At 30.3% G+C, this 14,002-nt stretch overlaps 1 protein-coding gene across 3 annotated transcripts in view; it reads right to left on the bottom strand.

Annotated features, from left to right (window-relative positions):
- The window catches only part of Tomosyn (syntaxin-binding protein tomosyn), a 671,040-nt gene that overhangs the window by 15,580 nt on the left and 641,458 nt on the right, over positions 1–14,002 (bottom strand). For 2 of the 3 annotated variants that reach the window (XM_089637452.1, XM_089637450.1), the window contains 4 exons: positions 7,545–7,661; positions 6,250–6,372; positions 5,270–5,379; positions 4,585–4,608 (listed from right to left, as the gene is read on the bottom strand). In XM_089637452.1, coding sequence (XP_089493578.1) covers positions 4,585–4,608; positions 5,270–5,379; positions 6,250–6,372; positions 7,545–7,661 — 374 coding nt within the window. The remainder of the gene's footprint in view (positions 1–4,584; positions 4,609–5,269; positions 5,380–6,249; positions 6,373–7,544; positions 7,662–14,002) is intronic. The other variant, XM_089637451.1, reaches the window with a different exon arrangement.

Below are 14,002 nucleotides of genomic sequence, written 5' to 3' on the forward strand. Positions count from 1 at the left end.
AATATAGTCCTGTCTGAACTCATACAGTAAATAAAGTCCTTCCTGAAGTCGTACAGTAAATAAAGTCCTTTCTGAAGTTGTACAGTAAATGAAGTCCTTTCTGAAGTTGTACCTACATTAAATAAAGTCCTTTCTGAAGTCGTACAGTAAATAAAGTCCTTCTTGAAGTCTTGCAGTAAATAAAGTCCTGTCTGAACGCATACAGTAAATAAAGTCCTTCCTGTAGTCGTACAGTAAATAAAGTCCTTCCTGAAGTCGTACAGTAAATAAAGTCCTTTCTGAAGTGGTATAGAACACATTTGACTTCCTTGCAAGTTTAAAGTTTTGATTATAAAAAGAAAATTTTATAATTGAAATTTCATTCCGTATTGTACTGCAACTGTTAATAACTTTCAGGCATTTGTGCCGTTAATTCTAAATAAATAAAAAAAATATGACAACCTATGACAAAAAACCGTTGAGTGACAGTACTTTACCCAGGGCACGTTGATGTACATGCTAATCAAATTCAAGAATGATTAGTCTACTCTACAAACTTGTTCTGTAGGTATGGAAAGTAAAAAACAATTTACTATCAGATGTGTTGAATTTTAAGAATAAGGGAATAACTTTGTTATAAAAGTTAATTTTAGAATGATGAAGAAATCAGAATGAAAGAATCAAGATGCGAAAGAAAAAAGATAAGATGAGACGATCTTATTTTTAAAGGAAAAACTTCAAGATTTTTAATGCCCATCAAATTTAAACAAAAACTATTAAATAATATTCAAAAATTTGATTGACTCTGCCATTAATTTGTTTCGGCAAATCGATAGATGAATATTATGTGATATTTATTGTTTAAATTGATTGCTTTAACTTTATTGGAAAATAGTTGGATTGTGTTTAAAGAGCACAGTGGAAAGGAAGTAAACTATAAGTTAGACATTTAGAGATTGTTTATGCATTACTTATTGCATGCACAAATCATATTTGACACATAACATGAAACATGTCAATAATTTGTTAAATGCTCAAACCTAGATCTAACACCCAAAATAATAATATAAAAGTGGTGAAAGTAGTGTGTACTAATCACCTTTACAATTCGGGCTATCTCAACACAATCTATCCCACCACACGGCACCTTTTGAATAGATGTATTAATGAAATGGAAATATTAATGATATGGGACATCCGTGTATGGGGATAGCCACTGACGGATCACATATACAATATCCGTGTATGGGGATAGCCACTGACGGATCACATATACGACATCCGTGTATGGGGATAGCCACTGACGGATCACATATGCGACATCCGTGTAAGGGGATAGCCACTGACGGATCACATATACGACATCCGTGTATAGGGATAGTCACTGACGGTTCACATATGCGACATCCGTGTATGGGGATAGCCACTGACGGATCACATATATGACATCCGTGTGTGAGGATAGCCACTGACGGAACACATATGCGACATCCGTGTATGGGGATAGCCACTGACGAATCACATATATGCGACAGCCGGTCGGTAAAATTTGTGAAAAGGTTAGAAATAGGACAACATTTATGTGGGTGGAGTTTAAATCCCACTGCGAGAAACCAATTATTATTTTTTCAATAAGAGCCCAATGAAAAGGGTGCGAAGCATTTTTAAACTAAGGCAATGGTCTTCGAAAAACACTTCACATCATAAATAAGTTTGTATGAAGTAAGTATCTATTTGAATACACCTGATTTTATGTTCAATAAAATCAGCAATGCTAAAAATTAATAATTTTATGAAAATTATTTATGCTTTATGTATGCACATTTATTTGCAAACATCCTCACTTTATGTGTAAATATTTGGAGGATAGCAGTATTTTTAGGCAGATTACACATCAGATAATAAAAAAACACACCAAACAATGCAAAAAAATATCATTTCGACAATAATTTCAAACAACATAAAATAAAACACTCAAATGCAGTAACCAGTAAGAAATCTGGCATGCTCATTGACAAAAGTACATTGAGTTCCCACCAATACATTGAAACACCCAATCTAAAGCGACACCAGAGGAATATCACATAACTTCACAATATTATCATTTGTAGGGAGGAAAAGAAAAAACAACTGAAAATAAATTTATAGGTTATGTTAAAAGATCTCAAAGAGAATAGTCATAGAAAGAAGCAAAGCAAGATTGGGAAAGTGAAGACAATATTGTGCACAATTGGGTGCGGTGCTTTCATCTGAGAAAGGCGAGATGCAGCCTGGAAAATGTGCGTAAATCAAAATGCCAGCTGTGAAAATAAATCCAGCGTAATTTCCAAAAAGAAAACAACTGTATTTATTCGTGTTGGTATTGACAAAGGGTAAAATATTCCATGCTTCACTTACTTAACGCGTAAATCAATCTGTATGTAATGTTTTATATATTTATAATACATCTTTCAACGTTGGGGCTGACTATTTTCATATTATATTAAAACCATCTATTTCTATACATTATGTACACTGATATTTACATAAAAGAAAAAGTAATTAAAACCTAATACCTAGTACCATGTTTCCTAACACACCTACACTATTATTATTTTTTTATCTAGATAGATAAAATATATTTTATTCATAACTTTTACACATCTAAGTAAGCTCCTAGATAAAAAGCAAAATATAAATAAATCTGTTTAGTTTAAGAAAAAGACTTTTATAAAATAATAATAATAAATAAAAAAGCAACCTAATTGTTAAGTTGGGAGATTCTAATTTAAAACCAATTATTATACTAAACTAAAAGCCCAAATATAGTATTTAAATAACACTATTCTGCTAGCTATAGCAAACGAAATTTATTTATTAATTTGGGAAACATATAATTATTATTATATTGCGGTTTCATTAATAGTTCAGTGATGTTTCCGCTGTACTAACTTAATAAATTATATTTGAAAATTAAATCAAATTAATTGTTATTTCTCATATAAATAACACAAATATTTGGGATGGCCTGATATGAATTTATTAGGATATTTTTAATCATTTGTAGTTTGCTTCTTTTTATTAATGAATTTATCCAAGTGAATATTTTATTTGTTAGATAATTTAGTTCCATAATTAATATTAGACAATTGTAGAGCAGTTGAATATTCTATATATATACAGTATATCAGTGTTTCTCAAACTGTGTACGCGTACCCCTGGTGGTCAATCTTTGACATATTATTAAAAGGAGTCCCATTAGAGGCAGTTAAAACTATTTGTTCTCTTATGTATAATATTATTTGTATTTTTATAACGGAAAAACTTATTGAAGCTAACATTAACAATTCTCAAAAGAAAATCAGAAAAAATATTCGGTCACATTTCATATTTAAGAATTGAAACCAGATCCTCAGCGTTGCTGGGGTTTTGCTCTGACCACTGAGATAATCTAAACATAGAAAATTTATCCTAGACTTGTAAGAAAATCGATAGTTGTTGCATATTAAAAAAAGGACTTATTTATCTAAGATACTATCTAAATTACAATTAAATTCAGGGAAAATCTTGCAATCACGTATAAAGATAGCAGCCATAAAATATGCATTAAGAAAATGAACATAATGTTGGTAGTTCTTAGTCGCAGTAGGATACAGTTAAATATGACCGAAGGGAATAGGGTCGTATTAGCTCAGTGGTCACAGCAAAGCCCCGGCAAGGCTGTGGTCCCAGGTTCAATTCTTAGATGCGACTGAATCTTTTCTGATTTTTCTACTTCACATTTTTCGTTTGAGAGTTGTTAATATTATTTTCAATGATAAAATATTATTTGTGTCTGTAATTTAGAAAATATTTAATACATAATAAAAAACATCCTTTTATTCACCTTTAACACTTTGTAAGCAAAGATTAAACTGAATATTGTATAGCAGTTACACAATTCCTCAGATATTTTTTGTCAAAGGTGGAAAAACTGAATATCCACGGGGATTGGAAAGGGGTAGGCGCATGTTGTAAGTTTTAGAAAAACTGAGAGTATATAATATAAGTATGTGTATTATAATGTAAACCTGCAGTTAGCAAGAAGTGTTTGAATGGTATTTTATAACTAAACACACCAAATTAGCCACACACCAATGTCAATGTTTTAACGAACATAATCGGTCAGAAAGCGTATTGATAAATTATTTTTTGAAAAATCTCGAGCGAAATGAATTTAATAAAAAAAATTCACTGTATTTTAAACCGTAGTATAAAATGTATGCTCTTTTAAAAAAAGATAATTGTTTTCGAATATCGTTGAATTTGTAAGCATATAAGTATATTGTAAAACATTAGTCACGGTATATTAAAATTTTATCTAACGTAAGTACGGTATTATTTTGTAGTGTAGTATATGAATCTGTATATGAAATGAATAAAGAGTAGTTGTACGGTAGATATGGAAGGTACACTTATGTACAGACACTGCGTGCATTCATATTATATTTACGGTTCAAATACTTGCAAGATGAAATTGTTTGAGAGAGACTTATTTATCAGATGAGTATAGACAGCAGTTGTCATTAAACATTCACAATTGAATTGAAACATTGAAATGCAACTCTATAAGCACTTGCAACTTACCCTATTTAGGACCAATGCCCAACGCTGTCCCAGGTTGGAAAGCGTTATAATCCATTTAGAGCCACAATATTCAGTTTACATTGTAAGTAGGGCAAAACAACCAATGTGACAATTTAACGTAAGTTAATGGATTTTATTGTAATCCACCAAGCTAAGTCGTCGATTGTGTAAAGTATAATAGTGAGTTTATTGATTGTGTCAGCACAATTAAGTGCAATTATTTCGACAAACTCAAAACTTATGGAATGGAAATAATTGATTTTTCGAGAAATGGCGATGAACAGTCGGTGGGGGCAATCGTGTGACACAAACGTGAAATGGAATCAATAATGTTACTTTGAGTGCATTGATTACCTTTTGGACTGTTCATTGCAATTCTCTACATTGATTGTCAAATTAAAGTTATGTAAGTTAAAAATAATTCCATGCACCCAATAGAGAACATTGTAATGAAGTTCTTCCATCTACATTGTCAGATAAAAACCTAGAAGACTTTGTCAACATGGTGAATTTAAGAGAAACAAAGTAGGGATAGTTGAAGTAAGAAGAGATAGTGATAACAGTATCTTGTGAATAATGAAGAAGTATTAATTATTATACTATGAAGGAAGATAAGAAATAGTTAAGAAAATATTTTATACAAAGGCACGGAGTTGTAGAATCGGGGATAAAGAAAGATATGTACCTCTTTGTTTTCATCTCTCCAGGGTTCGTAAGCGTAAGGAATTAGTGCACCGTTGCAGTCTAAAAATGACATTGTTAGAATTGAGCCCTTTAACCTAAATATGGGACCGCCTGAAAACAATAAAACAACACGTTTAATCACCAATTGAATGTTATAAGTATGTTTGCAGTTTCGTGAGATTACACTAACCAAATACCCTAGAATATTAATAATACATCCAACTCCAGTAAAATATTAGCAATATATACTTGTATTGGCTGGCCGCTAGAGGCGCTAGGGTGGCACGGCATAATCATGCATAAAATGTACAAAAGAAAACCAAGCCTCACAACTCGTGCTGCTAGGAGGCGCTAGAGTAGCATACTGCCATCAGGATGTATGGGAAATGTCAGAAGTTGGAGGTATTATAACTATTTTACAGTATTTGCACTAACTTACAGAGCTCATAAGAATATAGCATTATTACAACAAATTTAAAGCCAGTGAAATTTCGTCAATATTTGAGTAAATCAAAACCTTCCTACTTAATGCTGGGATCTCGTCTGATCTATTCTATGAACTAATTCATAGAACAAACCTTTTAAAAATGAAAAGGAATTGCTCTTGCTCTATTCTATGGCCGATTCAACATAGAATAGAACGAAAGGTGAAGTTGATTCAACATTGGTTTTCTATAATATATTTTATGGTTCTATTTATAAACTCTATTAAATAGATCATAGAATGTATGAGGTGGGAATGCGCCACAACCAATATATAAGAATTATTTATAGGATATTATTTCATATTTGGAAAATAAACACATCCAAAATGTAAGAAATAAAAATGTGAAAAAGATCTTGGATGTCAATGTCCAAACATTTATGTAGGAGGGTTCTGCATAAATTCACAAGATAATCAGGTAAAAAATATTTAGAAATTGAAATATTCTATCGTATTTTGAAGATTGGTGTAAAAAAGAAAGAGAAGAAAAATCAAACCTAATATTGAAACAACAACGGGCTGTGTATGTCTCACGTCGGGTTCAGGCAGATTAATCATCACAGTAAGGACAGATCCCAGACTGGTGCCTACCCACAGCGTGGGGAGGAGGGCAGAAGGATCTGTAAGGAAGTCAACACATTGCTTACAACTCTTCATTATACATTTTGTAGCTATTCTATTTTGGAAAATGGAATACCTGCTTCGATACTCTGTGTAAATTATTTTATTAGTATTTAATTATGTATCCAAAATTACAGTGTTTTATTTAGTCTGTATTCTTTTGAAGGAGTCACACTAAGTTTTCTTAAATGAAAACTTAGTGAGGAGGAAACAAGGAGTTTTTATTTTAAAATTAAAATCAAAGACTTTAAATAGTTCCTGACAACTAAAGTACAATCTCGATAATCCAACAACAAGAAAACTAGCATGATAATATTAGAATTATGTAAGAAAACGCAATTTGTATTCAAATACTCGAATCACAAATTTATTTACGAAAAAATTACGGTTAGAATTAAACTGATTAAAATTTTGTTTCTGTTGATATTAATTTTATCAACGATTAAATTACAAAATAAGTAATATTTTTGTATTCTTTGCATTGTTTTCTTCAGCTCAACTATTGAACGTCCGATTACTGGATGTGTTCAACTATCGAATGTCCAGTTATAGGATGTTTTCAACTATCGAATGTTCGATTACTGGATGTGATCACCTATTGATTGTCCAATTACTGGATGTGTTCAACTATCAAATGTCCAATTACTGGATGTGTTCAGCTATCAAATGTGCAATTACTTGATGTCTTCGACTATCGAACGTCCGATTACCAGATGTGATCAACTATTCAAAGTCGAATTACTGGATGTGTTCAATTATCAAATGTCCAATTACTGGATGTGTTCAGCTATCAAAACTAGATGTCTTCGACTATCGAACGTCCGATTATGTGTATTCAACAATCGAATGTCCAATTACTGGATGTTTTCATACTACTTACTTGCTGTTATTATATGGATATGGTTATGTGTATTTTTTCTATTATTTTTGTGAACTTGCAATCTTCAGAATATTACTTTTTTATGAACTATGTATGTAAAAGCCCAATGGGCGTATAAATAAATAAATAAATAAATCTATCGAACATGCGATTACTGGGTATGTTCAATTATCGGATGCCAGATTACGGAGCTTATACTGAACGTACTTGTAATGATGACATTATATGAATATACAACACAAATGATTTTTTAAGTTAGATATTTAAGATAATTATAAAGAATGTAGTTACCTGATTTTTTGGTATAACTATCAGCAAAGGCTAAGCACTGTACAGCTTCCGTAGATATATTTTCGAGACTCGACATACTGCTGGATCGGGATCTTGAAAACGAGCTATCCAATTTATCTACGCGGCCAGTAATGGATATGAAACACAATAATTTTCAGATTATTTTGCTGTCAAGGAAAGAAACACACATACAGGGGCATTAAAGCGTTCTAGGCACACATAAAAACAACATATAGATTTCGGTCTGAAATTTATGACGATATTGTACCAAGAAGAAACATTATGGCCTGATTTTATTTTGTGGATAGGAAGATATATATTTTTACTGTATACAAAACGAAAGAACATTTCAAATAAGGCAATCACAGCTTAAGCTGACTCGTTTATGAGTCAAACTATATTTTATAAAGCATTGTGACTCTTATTATACTCGGAAATTAAAATACTGCCAAGCGTGTATGCACATATCGTCTATCTAGTGTAAAACTGTCCCAATTGATATTTTTCTTTTTTTTTTCTTCATTTTCGGGTTCAGTAGGAGTGTATCAATCTTTCACCATACTCGAAATATTTATTAAAAATATATTTGAGGGTTAAATTGACAATGTCCAAAATGAAAAACCGAGTAATATTGTAAGCTGCAAACTGTACTAAGCACTTGACACAGTTTTACATTCGCCTAAACACTATATTTAAACCTTGATTTTTTTATTGTAAAACTATCTTATGTAGGAGTTTGGTACAGTTTTACATTTGCCTAAACACTATATTTAAACCTTGATTTTTTTATTGTAAAACTATCTTATGTAGGAGTTTGGTACAGTTTTACATTCGAAATTGACTTTGGTTCTCGCTCGATTAAAGACACCTACTTGTTTTATTTTGAAGTAACTGTTGAAATTGCTTATGTAAACACAATCCCAAACGTAACAACGTCGGTTAGGATTGTGTAACACTAAAGAATGACTGGTTTCCGTCATCAGCCTGAGCCAGTGAGCAGTTCTAAATGCCACTTTAAAAAAAAACTTTAATCACTTTTAACCTCTTCCTCGAGTCATTCTTTTAGGTGAACGAAATCAGAAAAAAATATTCTACTGGACAATTTACGGTTTTGTTGTTTAGGACAGTTTTTCACTAGATATACAGTTATAATTCGTGGGAAAGGGTTAAGCAAAATTTTAATATTTCAGTATCAATTCCACTATGTACATTTTATAATTCTGATTCTTTGTGTATTTAATCGTTGATTTTCTACGCTGGTGTGATTTATTTAAATGATTTTGGTACAGTGAAGTCATAAACTAGAGGCCAAGCATGCAAATTGTTAGCTCTTCTTGCTGTACATCCATTTAATGTATGTAGAAGATTTGCATAATGATTGCATATTGTGATTGCATACATTGAATATGCCATGTAAATTTTAGCTTGATGGTATGATTCTATGAATCTGATTAAACAGCTATCTGTAGCATTGGATGTTAGCAGTAATATAACATTAATGAGTTTTTAATAGTTAGCTAAATGTTATGTACAAGAAAGATGTACATTCTTATGAATGAAAGGAGTTTTAATATGTACGTACTCAATTAGCTATATTGATGAAATATTTAATCAAATAAATACGGCATACAAAAATGGGTTTATTAAAAACACGGGAACATAATGGCAATTTGATTCATAATTTTAAATAAATTTAATTTTTGTCATTTTTTGTTAAAAAAATTAAAGCAATGTAACAGGAAATCAAAACGCCATTTTTAGTGGGAAAAAAATGTTTTAGTAATTCTACATCATCAAAAACCTGAATTATGTAATTAGAGGTAGGTATTTAAAAACAAAATATTACAGGAGTATTATTTAATATTAAAATAATTGCATTAAAAAAAATTATGCTATTTTGTTTGAAAAAAAAGTATTAACTATTTGGTAGGCGTTTATGAACAAAGAAAGTCAAGAAATTACTTAAGGGTAATATATCTGCTGTAGAATTACTAAAAATATTTATTTAAATGTTATATTTCAATAGGAAATGTGATGAATAATATATAAAAATAATTACTTTTTGTAATGCAAGATGAATTGCAAATTTTCATATATAAAATTTCATTACATGAAGTATATTTCATTAGATGAAGTATATTTCATTAGATGAAGTATATTTCATTACATGAAGCATATTTAATTACACGAACGCAATTCATTACATTCTTTGACAAAACAATTTGAAAAAGACGCTTGTCACTTTACAAAAAATAACGAAACTTGTACATAGATTAGTAAAAAAATGAATGCAATAAGCAGGCATGGAAAAGCAGTAAGTAATGCGAATTTTAATAATTCTTTATCATTCTCCGTTGAGCTGATTGCTAATATTTATTGTTAGACACAATTCTTCTAAAACTTACAACCATCGATATGATTACATTTAGTTGTTAATTGTTAATTCATCGATTACCTAGTTAAGCAATAATATATTTTATAATAAACCATTATTGATTATTGTTAGTACGTATGATACTTTTATTGTTGATTTGTTTAATTGTTTAAAGTGCAATTTTTATTTTTTCATAAACTCCTTTAAAATACATGGAAATTTTATTTTAAATAAAAAATGTTTTAATATATTTTTTTATTTGAATTGAAAAACAAAGTATAGTAGAATTTCAGTAATCCGGCACATCTAGTAAATCTGTTAGAATCTCAGTCAGGTTTGAGTTTAAGAAAAGAATCACCATGTATAATGATATAATCCAAAAATATATTATTTATATCTGATACATTGTTGAATTTTAGGAATAACTGGGTTTCAAGAATGTATGGAAAACTGGAAAATATATGTGTATTTTTACTATGTACTAGCTGTACTTCGCCAAGCGTTGCTGTGGCTCAGTATTTCTGTGCAGATAGAAATACAATAGCACGCATTGCTTTTACGTTCAACAGATGGCGCTGTTTAAAAAAAAAAAGAATATTTTTCCTGTTACAGGTGAAATCTATATAATGGGTTTCAGTCTGTCTGTGCAGATAGAGAAACAATACCGCGTTTTGCTTTTACTACCAACAGATGGCGCTGTTTTTTTATTTAAAAAAAAGCATGTTTTTACTTGTTACAAGTGACGTTTATATATTATAGGTATAAAAAAACACATGCATATTCAAATGCAACGTTGTGTAAAAATTTCAAAGCAATCGTTGAAGAACTTTCGGAGATTTAAGATTTTGAACAAATTAACATTTACATTTTTATTTATAATTTTTAGATTTTGGTAGGCGATAGAAAATTATAATGTTAAAAGTTTGCAAGCACGAAATATGTATGTGGTTAAATAAAAGCATTATTAGGTATACAATTGTATGCCTTTGATTTCCAGTTATCTGTACATTCTAGTAATCTGTCAATTCCAGATTACTGGAATTATTTAGTGCCATTTTAATGATATTCTACTGAACGATTCTGAAGACCACATAAATGTTAAAAGAGTTTGTTGGTGAATTTTCATTTATTGGAAGAGTTTCTAGTCAAGCAAGATCTAGTGCCAATTAAGGGAAGCATTCATGAAGGGCTAGGAAGAATAATACCAGTGACAGACCACACTATAAGCGCGCTACATTCTCGTGGTTTTTATAACATAACCCTCGCCCTACAATCTCATTGGGAATGTATAGCGAGCGATATGCTGAAATAGGCCAAGCCGTGAGAGTAGAGCGCAAGTGTGTTAGCCCCATAATTATTGCACGATGCATCATCTATTAGATTAGGTTTTATGACAGTGCATACAAATATCTACAAAGCAAATAGAGAAATTGAAGTTGAAGAAGAAAAATATATTTAGAAGATTGATAGAGTTTGGTTAAAGGATTTAAGTCATTTAAAGAAATCATTTGAAAAATATGAAGATAGAAAAAATGGTTAAATTATAATCCTGAACAATACAACTCTGTTATATTCTGAAGCAAGGATAATTAATTAAATAGAATTTATTTTTTTTACAAATGAGTTATATTATTTACGATTGCGTTTTTAGATGTATAATTTACACAGAAAGGTCAAGAAAACGGTAAATATAATTATAGAAAAAAAAGAAGTAGGTAGTAGTGTGAAAGGGAATATAAAAAAGGACCAAGATAAGTTTAATAAATAGCTTTATACAAAATAGTTATTCAATGTATAACACTTAAGCAAAGATATTATTTATGAAGATTATTTTGTAGACATAGAATACAACAGAGATCAGGACACATCATGTGGGTGTTGGTGATACTAACTAAAACCAGGCAGAAAACTTAAGCGACCAATAATATTTTGTTGTTTTATTTAGAATGAGAAGAAAATGACTCCTTGAAGCCAACGGTTGATGTTCTATTTATGTCGTTACATTGTCCGCTCAAGTTTTGGGCCTGATTTGGTTCAAGAATACACGGTTTTATCAGAAATTAGAAATTCAAACAGCACACACATACTTCAGCTGTAGTTAAGTTCTCAGTTGAAGACTGTCGAATGGAAAAAAGGCATTTATTACAATAGTTTAGAGTTTGGATAGTACGTCACCTTTATGGAATAACTACAGCATGCTCAAATGAAGACGAGAAATGATAAATCAAAAGAATATTAATATAATATTAGAAGTGTGCTCAGAATCGAAAGGTGTTTGTGTTAAATAAACCAACAAAACAATAACACTATAAATAGTTTTATAGTTGGGTGTTTGCTGCTTCAAGTGACTACTTTGTGTAGAGATTTCTACGAGAGTTGTGAGTCAAATGTTCTACGGAAAGAAGTGAAAATATTGTTAATCATTTATTTATTCAATCAATTTAAACAAAGTCATGAAAGTGCATCTACAGGGTGGATGCGTAACGTGACATAGACATATCAATAACCTTTTACATTTTATACTGTCATATTTAAATTATGAAATTTATTAAACCCAGACGTATGTTGAAAAGTTAAGTACCGTGATATTCTATGTCACACGTTCCATGCTTTATTGTGAAACAAAACATGGAAATGAGATACTGTTTTCCAAATCATAATGTCAAACTGTAAACACCAAAGGTGTTTATATTTCTATCATTTTACATAATGTGTGAGGTGTTTATAAGATAAATTTACCTTATTGACTGAAACAGATTATTTAAATTTATTAAATACACATAAAATATAATGCATAAAAGAAAATAATGACAAAATATGAGTCGTGTAATTTCTATACCCGCTATATCAACTTTCATTGATTTGGAGAAAACCGCAAAAAACTGTCACATAAAAAATTTTTTATATAATGAATTGGAGTAATAAAATTTCGAAAAGCATTTATTTTTCTATATATGTCTAGCAATAATTAAGTAATTTCGATAAATAAAATGGATATAGCGGATTTTGATACTCACTTCGTGATTTTGAAAGTCAACTGAGGCGACATGGCGGGTTTAGAAACTCACGCGTAGATCATTTTGACACACGAGCGTGGTGTCAGAGCGGCGGCCATATTGTATTTTGGCAAAATAACTGCTTGTGATTCGTTGAATCCGATATAGCGGGTTTTGATAGTGACTTTCTGTATGATATAGCAGATTTGGTTTCTCACTCGCAGTTTTAACATGGTTTTTGGTCATGATAAGGAGGGTTTTGAAACTCAATTTAAGGCTCCTCTTGTTGCTCGCAAAAATGTGAACAAGATGTCATACTCAGATCATTTTGTCAAAAAATCGGATATAGCGGGTATAGAAATTATAGGATTCATATCATCAAATAAATACTTTGAGAATGATATACCCTGAAATTATACAAAAATATATATATATACAAAACATACTACGTGTATCACTTTTCCATGTTGTGTGTGTGAGGTTTTACTTTCTTTGTTTAAATCTCTATATTACCAACTGAATGATTTCTCCGTTTTCGAAGGAGTAAATGCGTCATTTCCATATAGTTTTAAGCACATATACATATAATGATTTTTTAAGCTTTGTCTTCATCCTTTAAAAAATACGAATGAGATAAAAATATGCAGAAAACTTTAAAGTAGGTACTTAACCAAAATATTAGAAGAACATCATTCAGCAAGTAATGTCAATAGGTATTTTGGTAAGTACATATTCCTTAAAATTAGGTTGATATTATAACATAATATTTATATTGCAAAGTCAATTTGAAATTTTAGTGTCTCAGATTTGATTGAAAGAATAATTTCATACTGTTGTTTACTGCTATTCCTGTCCAGCCGAGTTCATTACATAACTAAATAATAAAAAAGTTAAATATCGGGTGAACAACAAATAAATGGAATCATCTAATAACAAAATAAACAAAACTAACGAAAAATCATAAAAATCAATTTACCTATAATATGATTCCGATCTGAAAATTTAAGCAAAAAAAGTTCACATTTGTTTGTAAAATAAAACTAATAAAAACAAGACACTGATAAACCATAATTGAAACAAATCATTTG

Source organism: Hesperophylax consimilis, chromosome 11, assembly GCF_061612785.1.
Source record: "Hesperophylax consimilis isolate HC1 chromosome 11, BYU_Hcon_1.0, whole genome shotgun sequence".
Taxonomy (NCBI): domain Eukaryota; kingdom Metazoa; phylum Arthropoda; class Insecta; order Trichoptera; family Limnephilidae; genus Hesperophylax; species Hesperophylax consimilis.